Raw genomic sequence first — 8,166 nt, 5'->3', positions numbered from 1 at the left:
ACTATCATCTAGGAAGTTCCTAGTTGCATTTTTCAGTTCATTGTAGGTAAATGACTTGAGGTTGCTTGGAACAAATGAATCATTTGTGCAAAAACTATTGTGAAATGAGTCATTATACGAATGAAACTGTTCTTTTTTCACACTGCCTGAAGAGCCAGAATTAGAATCTGAAATAGAAATTGGTTCAGTTGAGCCATAATTCGAGTATATGAATCCTTACTATTCATGTCACTCCACTTAAGCTTCTCCAGTACAACCAGTAATGTACATTTTCTATTTTTTTGTAAATTTCTAACAAGACTAAAAAAATCCAAACAAATATTGTAACTCAATATACCAAAGCAACAAACTTCTATACAAACCAGAACACAAAAGAAATGAATAAGAGAGGGTTCAAGAGGTAGAACTCTGTTATTCTATTGGACATTGTCTGACTGCTTGTGAACAAGGTTCAAGAGGCAGAACTCTGATGCAGAATGGTTGAATATGACTGGTTTGTTTTTGAATAAGGGAGGTGCATAGGTTCAGATTATAGAATTTTTATGAAGGATGCTGAGTGATCTGGTAGTCCTGGCACTACACCATTTTAGGCCTAAGGCCACACTGAATCTTGACAACGCTTGTAAAGTGTTGCCTAAAACATTTTTGGCTACGCTTTTAAAGCATATCCTTAGTTTTACCATTTGGCTACGGTAATTTTGGCAACACTTATAAAGTGTTCTCTTTAGTAGTATAGGTTACACTTTATAAGCGTTGCCACATCATGATATAATTATCAATGCATATTTATACATATGACTACGCTTTTAAAGTGTGATATTTTTATAATTCTTAAAACAACATTTTACAAGTGTGGCCTTATAATTTTCCTAAAATTTTCTCCAAAATAATGTATTCCCCCAATATATTTAACTCTCCCTCCAATTTCTAATTGGTAAATAATAACCTCAATATAAACATAACTCTAAAAACGTTTTTCCCCAAATTAAAATGCTCTCCTAGTTACTCTTTGCCTATATCACTACTCAAAAATTAAACCCTACTTTCTCTCCTTCTCATTTCCACCCCAAAAAGTCTCCATTGTAACTTTGTCGATGTTTGGTTGTGATTTCCTTAATCGTGCTTCACCTTTATGGGAGAGACTAAAGAAATAATTCGAAGAATTCCAGATCTGGAGGAATCGAAGAATCTACAAGAACTCAGGTAAAAGCTTCTCTTTGTCCCAATTTAGAGAGCTCTGGTAGGAGCAACTCTTCCCAGATCAATCTAAGAAAAGAGTGCCCAAATCACATACGGAGGTTCAGTGAAGTTTCTGCTCACAATTTTCTCTTCGGTTTCTGCTCATACTTATGCCGTTGGATAGAACAATCCATTTCTATGTTAATTGCTCGTAATATTTTGAAAAATATTTAGACACTTTTATGGTTCAGTTTTGGTTGCTAATGTGTTTGAGATGAATATTTGTTCATTTCGTTTTTCTTACAGTACCCGACTATATTGTCTTATGGTCCTCCTTGAATGGGAAGATGACGACCCTTTAGGGTTCTTTTTTGTACCCACTTCTCAGGTATGTTTATGTAACATCTGGATTTTACTTGGGGGTTTCTCTACTTGATGTTAATTTAATTAAGAATTTTTTTGTATTGTCGATTGATTATTGATTCTATAGATCTTGTTCCTGAAAGTCAATTTATATTTTAGCCAAGAAAGTACTTTTTGATGTCAATTTCATATAGCAAATTGTAGTGTGATGAAATTGATTATGAAATAAGTCTATAAAAATCTGATTTCTGTAAATGTCTTCCAGCCACCTAATGACCTATAATGTTAGTTGAAATCCGATTTGGTCTAGGAATTTCTATCTTACATTGTTTCTAGTTTAGCAATGAAAAACAATTTCGTTCTTTTTGAAATTCAAAGTGTAAAGAGGAATAAGCTGGACATATATTTTCTTTATACTATTTATATTCTAGAAATTGAATGGACATAAAACAACTTGCTGCCTTGCTTCAAATTCTAGTACATGTATTCAAGCCTAGCTTATCTTCTAGCTGCTGCTAGTTTCATGTTTCTACACACATTTTCTCTCCATTATTCATAGAGTCAACTAGGATTGTGTTGTTTAAATGTATTAGGATAAGAAAATATATTTACTTTCTTGAGTTTATATCCATATGTTGTTTAATATTTTGAAGTATACTTGACTAATGTAAAACGTACAGGCCTATTGTTTTTGTCCAAATCCCTACACTTAGTTGTAGCGAATTCTTCCGGAATCTGTCAACTAATGTGACAAGTTTAAGAGATGAGCACTTCCTTTTTTTAACATTCTAATAAGTAAAATCCTCTACTGAACAAGAATATTCTTGTGGAGTTTCTTGTGTTGTTTTTGAGATTACTAAATACATTTTCCAATGGACAAGCGACTCTTAATATTCTCTAACAAAAGAGAAATCATATTATCAAACTTGGGCTTTATGAGTTTATGCTGCTTGATTGTTTCCTTTTTTCTACCTTACTTTTTGTATGTATATATTTCATCTTTTAGTGAATTTTTCTTTAACAGACCCAAGTAGTATAAGTTTAGAATATGGAGCTAAATTCTAGTGATGATAGTTGTATCAATGTAGTTCGTACAAAAATTAAGAACTTCTATTCATGTTGGTTTTAATCGACAAAGTTAAACTCATGTCTTGTCTAGCTCAATTTTTAATGCATTTTGAGCCTCTTTTTTACTTTGTTGTTTAATGAGATATCTTCCTTACTCATTTCAGTGGTTATCATTGCCCACCATTTAAGATCAAAATCCTTGATAAAGTAGATTCAATGACTCATGATGCTCGAGTAAGTTGCATTACTTGTTTTACTATAATCTACATAAATTTGACCTAACACTCGAATTTGCAGAATCAAGGCTTACTTTTTACTAATAACCCAATATAAAAATTAATGTGACACTATTTTAGGAGTTCAAACATGATAATGTTACTCATAGTAAGCATGGAAAATATAAGAGAAATCGGATCAGTTATGTTAACTATATTTCTCCTTTTTTTCGGTTAACATTATAAAAGAGTTGATTATTCTAAATTGATGTGATAGAGGGGGAGTAGTATTTTTGTGATTTCCTTTTGGTGTAAAGTAGAACTTGTAAATGAAGTTGAGTCCATGTTATTATAGTTCATAAATTTACTGTATACATTGTCAGAGATCTTTTGGGTTTTTGATGTAATGTTTTACACAATCTTCATGCTTTCCTTTTTGTAATATATGTAGCATTTAAACAAAAAAACTTTTTGTCGTGAGCTGAAGTAGGCTTGTGAAGACCTTAAGGATTCTTTATGACCTCCTTTAGCATTTAAAATCAAGGTTACTACATGACTGGACAATGTACTTGCTTAGTTTCTTAATATACTTAGTTACACTAGCAATGCTATGTTGATTTTCTGCTGAAAATCTTTTACTATTTGAAGTTGACTTGTAACTCAGTATTCGAGCACTTTATGAAATAGTATATTTTAAAAATAAATGGAATGTAGTAGAAATCTGAATTAACTTATTTGAAGTAAACCTTTCTCTTTTGTTGATATACCCATTTTGTTAGCTTATTTCTGGACTTTCTGATAAGCATATGCAAAAGATGAGCAATTGAAGAACTTTCTTTTTTAGGTTTAGTTTTTGGCTCAAAATTAGAGTCGCTTAGCATGAGATTTTTCAAGATTCATGTATTTGAATGATTCTTCATATAAATGTCACGGGGGAAATAAGTCTTTTCTAGACTGCCAAGATCCCAATCGTTGAAGGTTCTCCTGCAAAGTAGATTTCATTAATTGTCCTCTATGTTATGTGCAATTGTAGAATAGACCTTCCTAAAATGCTGAAAATTCATCAGGCTTCTCCTTTCCAAACAATTGTAGAACATACCTTACTAAGAATACATGGACTTAGTAACACCTGAAAAAAATGCAAATAATGAAAACTTTTTACTTGCTTCTAGCATTCTACTTTTGGATTAGTAGATTACCAGGCTTAGGGAAGTGCCTTTGTTTTTTCCCTCTATTGTAGATTAAGTTAAGCGATAACCATTCCAAGTTAATTGCATTGTTGTTTTTCAGGTTTGGTTGAGATCATGTGGCATGGCATCATTTTACATCTCTTTCGATGTGAATATTTCTAGAGATCTCCACGAGCCTGCTCTCGTAATTGGGGGATGCTTTGTCTTGGTAGCATTGATCCTATCGCTTCTCTTAATTTTTCAGCATCTCAGATAATATACTAGTCTGGTGGTGAGTTCTCAATTTAGGTATACATGGACTACTCTTTATTTTAATTTCTTAGAATGTAGGATCTAAATTTGTGTTTGCTTATCAGGAACAAAAATGGACCGTAGGGGTCATTTTCATGGTTCCTGTCTATGCCACTTAATCAGTAAGGATATAAACCAGTGAAAGGGACTCAGATTTCTGAATTGTAAATTGAGACATGTATCAAGTAGATAAGGTTCTAATTGGATATAATATTATAATGTCTTGCTGCATCTTTCACTATTTTACGAGATACACTATCTTTAAATGCAATATACATGATTAAACTGAATGACTAAAGCAACAATGTAAATTAATCTTTAAAGCTGATGCAAAGTTTCTAAATAAGTAACTTCAAATTCTCATGAGTTAAATGAATTGGTTCTCATCTTTTACAGATTGTATACTTGTGGAACCCAAAATTTTCCCTTGCCTGCGACATATTGAGGAATTGTTATGAAGCATTCACACTCTATTCTTTTGGTAGTTACTTGATTGATTGCCTTTGTAAGCATGATATCTATTCCCAATGATGTTGCAAAAATACGAAAGATATCTCAAGAACTTCCTATGATTCTTGTATAACCAGATAACAGTGAATCAAAATATATGAAATGTTTTGATATTTTAACCGTAGCAATAGTCAACCTTTCCCTTGATACCTTCGACGGAAGAGGAGCTTCTCTAACTTAGCATGTTAATGGACTGTGTTTAAGTTTGTGGTGTCTACTACATGTGGTCCTTAAAATAATTTACCAGAGTATAACTTGCATGATATGGATTTGTGGCAGGGGTGAGCGACAGGTTGTTGAACTGCTCGAAGATGAATCGAGGAAACAAATCAGCCAGTCATTGCAGTGCCAACACTTCAACACATATATTCTTATGTTTGGTATTACAACAATAGAATTCACAAGCTACACATGTACCAACACTGCAACACATCCTAATTTACAAGTCCCGTAGACAAATGATTTGTATGTGGAAAAAATTACAACAGCTAGGACGACATTAATGCTATAACATGAGATGACAATTCAGATTTGAAGACCGAACAAAATCTGAAAACAGTCCTAGGAACTAGGATAGACAAGTTTTGCACTTTAATAGTACCATGATCTGTATATTCTCCGGAAGACATTGTTTTTTATATGATAGGGCTACTTAGGTTCCTTGAAAATTTCATGTTTTGCTTTGTCTAACTTCCCTGTCTTTATAATTTTCTTATAACATACTTTTCTAAGTAAGTACATAAACGTGCATTTGAGAATATCACTAGATTTGTATTGCATAAGCACGTAACAAGCTGTTGATAAAAGCGTGCATTGATGTTGCTTTATTTCTATTTGTTGTAGTAGTTTTCTTGTTTTTGGTTATGGGTTTTGAAGGTGCCAAAGAAATTACTCTGTTGTTCTTGTGCTTGTTTTCTAAGTCTAGATTGATCAGATCTCACTCATATCAGTAGGTGCAGATTTATTCAACCTTGGTAGGGTCGTTTTGTGTGTGAATGATCTCTTTTGATACATGACATTTTTTTTCTGATTCTCACAGTGAATTTGTATTTTATTCCTGTCGTTTTATGTTTATCAGAGATGTGTATACTGTTTTATTTGTTTGGGGTAAGATATTGTCCAGTATCCTTGACATAATAGGCTTCAAATGAGTTTGTATTATCTCTTTCAGGTTGTGATCTGCATAAGTGTATGTCCTCTAGTGACAAATGAATTTGTCTTTTTCTTTACTATTTGTGACCTCTGTGAACTTCATTTTTCTTTTAAATTTTGATAGAATGAAATTTGACATGAAATTTTGAATTTTAATGTCTTAGGAATGCACTGCCTTCAAGATGGATTAGCTTTGCAAGTGATTCTTTGTTTCTTTTAGATGTCTCCTGTCTTTAAAATGCTAAAATTTATAAAGAGTTGTCTTCCAGTAGTCCATTTATGCCTAAAGAGTTGTATCTGCAATGCAACCTGGTATGGGTTATGTGCAGGAGGGGTCTCTGTTGTTGTGTGTCAAAAAGTGATGGGAATGGAAACAAGTTAAGGACTATTGCTTCAGCCATTAGAGCAGCACTGCTTTCTTCAGATGCTTAGGGATTTTTCATTGGAGATTTATGTCAAGAGAGCTTCAGTTTATGGTTGGTTCTGCTTCCAGTGAAAATGATTAAACTTCCTCTTCTAAATCCTGATTAGGGTCCTGATAAGCATCTAGCTGTAGTTTTTCAAGAGATTGTTTTTGCCTAATTCATAGTTGCTTTAACATTTGGCTTGTAGATTAAGTTAGAAATAAATTTCACCTCAGGAGGTTTCTTGAATGTCAACTTGCTGTTGATAAAATTGTCCATTGATGTGTGTGGCCTGTTAATTTGTTGTTATGGATTGGTTTGTCTTACTGTGAATTTGAGCATATTAAATACACATGATTTATTTCACTAACTTATAATTTTATTTTGAATGTGCAGGAAAATGTCGGTAATTTAATTTGAATTGCATGTAGCCAAAAGTAAACTTGATCTATTGTAGTGAACGATGAAAGAGTTTTTGTACTATTGTCATATACATTTGAATGCATTTGGTTTTTTTGGAATTTATTGATAGTAGAGATATTTAAGCAATCACTTTCTAAGTATTGGTTGTACAAGACATGTTTCTCGAAGTTTATTTGAAATATATAGCTTCGATTTAATTATTAGCTAATTTTGTGCTTTAGGTCACTTGTATATTTAATTATGTGATTATATATTGAATATATGCAAATAAAAAATATTATTCTTAAAAATAAAAAATTGTGGCTACAAAATTCTACACAACATTGCCACACATCAAAAGTGTTGCTTTAGGACGTCCAATGTTGTCTTGTACATAAGAAAAGTTACACTTTATAAGTGTTGCTCTAGATGATATATAGTTACACTTTATAAGTGTTGCTCTAGATGATATATAAAGTTACACTTTATAAGTGTTGCTTTTGATGAGATATAAAAGGCATCACTTTTTAAGTGTGACCAATAACAAAGCAAAGCCAACTCTTTTAAGTGTAGTATAATAAAAAATAGGTGTCGCTAATTCATCACAACAAAGTGTGCCCTTATACCTCTTTGGCTACGCTTTATAAATGTAGCCAAAGATGGCGACATTTAAAAAGTGTTGCCTAATGTCAAAGGTTACGCTTCTTTAGGCCACCCCCTAAAAAGCGTTGCTTAAAGTCCAAAAGTGTAGCCTTTTATCAAAGGCCACACTTTTTGCTAGTTTAGGCTACACTTTACTAGGGTGGCCGTAGGCCTAAAATGGTGTAGTGTGGCAGGTTCAGATTATAGGGTGAGTCCTGGCAATTAACTGCAATAGATAAGAAAACTGATAAGAACACACTCCATATGCCAGCTGCTACTTTACAGTGCAAAAATAGATGCCTAGTACTCTCCAACATTGTCTGATGGCACATATAATATTCATAAGGGTGTGTTTTTCCTTCTGTAAAATGCAGTCAACTTTAGCCTTAAAATCTGGTTCAACTTGCCTGCTTTAGATTGTGTTAATTATTTTCTTCCTAACTTTAGAACTTGAAAGGCTACATAACACTTGAAGTAAAATTAATGAACTCTTTTTAAAATCTTATCACAGGATTTTGTTAAGCCTTGAACACTTCTAGAGTCTTGAAAAATTTCACAACTTCTTCTTATTCACAGTCCTTCTATAAGTAATATTTCACCCTTTAGGATCCAAGATTATAGCTAATCTTGCTTCAGGTCAAGGATAACTTAGAATGAATAAACTCTATGAAACTTTAAGTTTTTTGGTGTGATCGACTATCTATTATAGGATCATTGTAATGTTTGCTTGAATGTTTAAACATGGTAGTA

General features: G+C 32.7%; 1 protein-coding gene across 8 annotated transcripts; it reads left to right on the top strand.

The window, feature by feature from the left end:
- The first annotated feature begins 946 nt into the window (after window positions 1-946).
- LOC102603474 (uncharacterized) lies at window positions 947-6,998 on the top strand. 8 transcript variants are annotated; one of them, XR_001471848.1, is made up of 6 exons: window positions 947-1,567; window positions 2,775-2,844; window positions 4,116-4,286; window positions 5,096-5,196; window positions 6,133-6,444; window positions 6,769-6,998. XR_001471848.1 is itself a non-coding variant. In XM_015303633.1 (3 exons), the coding sequence occupies exons 1-3, from the start codon at window positions 1,133-1,135 to the stop codon at window positions 4,269-4,271; spliced, it is 309 nt and encodes a 102-aa protein (XP_015159119.1). In that variant the 5' UTR covers window positions 947-1,132; the 3' UTR covers window positions 4,272-4,287. The 8 variants fall into 8 exon arrangements, 1 of the variants encoding a protein (XP_015159119.1); XR_001471846.1 differs by lacking the exons at window positions 6,133-6,444; window positions 6,769-6,998 and adding exons at window positions 4,372-4,428; window positions 4,703-4,787 and having other exon boundaries at window positions 5,096-5,288; XR_001471845.1 differs by lacking the exons at window positions 6,133-6,444; window positions 6,769-6,998 and adding exons at window positions 4,372-4,428; window positions 4,703-4,811 and having other exon boundaries at window positions 5,096-5,288.
- Window positions 6,999-8,166: the final 1,168 nt, after the last annotated feature.

The sequence above is a fragment of the Solanum tuberosum genome, unplaced genomic scaffold (assembly GCF_000226075.1).
Source record: "Solanum tuberosum cultivar DM 1-3 516 R44 unplaced genomic scaffold, SolTub_3.0 scf00449, whole genome shotgun sequence".
Classification (NCBI taxonomy): domain Eukaryota; kingdom Viridiplantae; phylum Streptophyta; class Magnoliopsida; order Solanales; family Solanaceae; genus Solanum; species Solanum tuberosum.
This window is presented reverse-complemented; position numbering and strand designations above follow the sequence as displayed.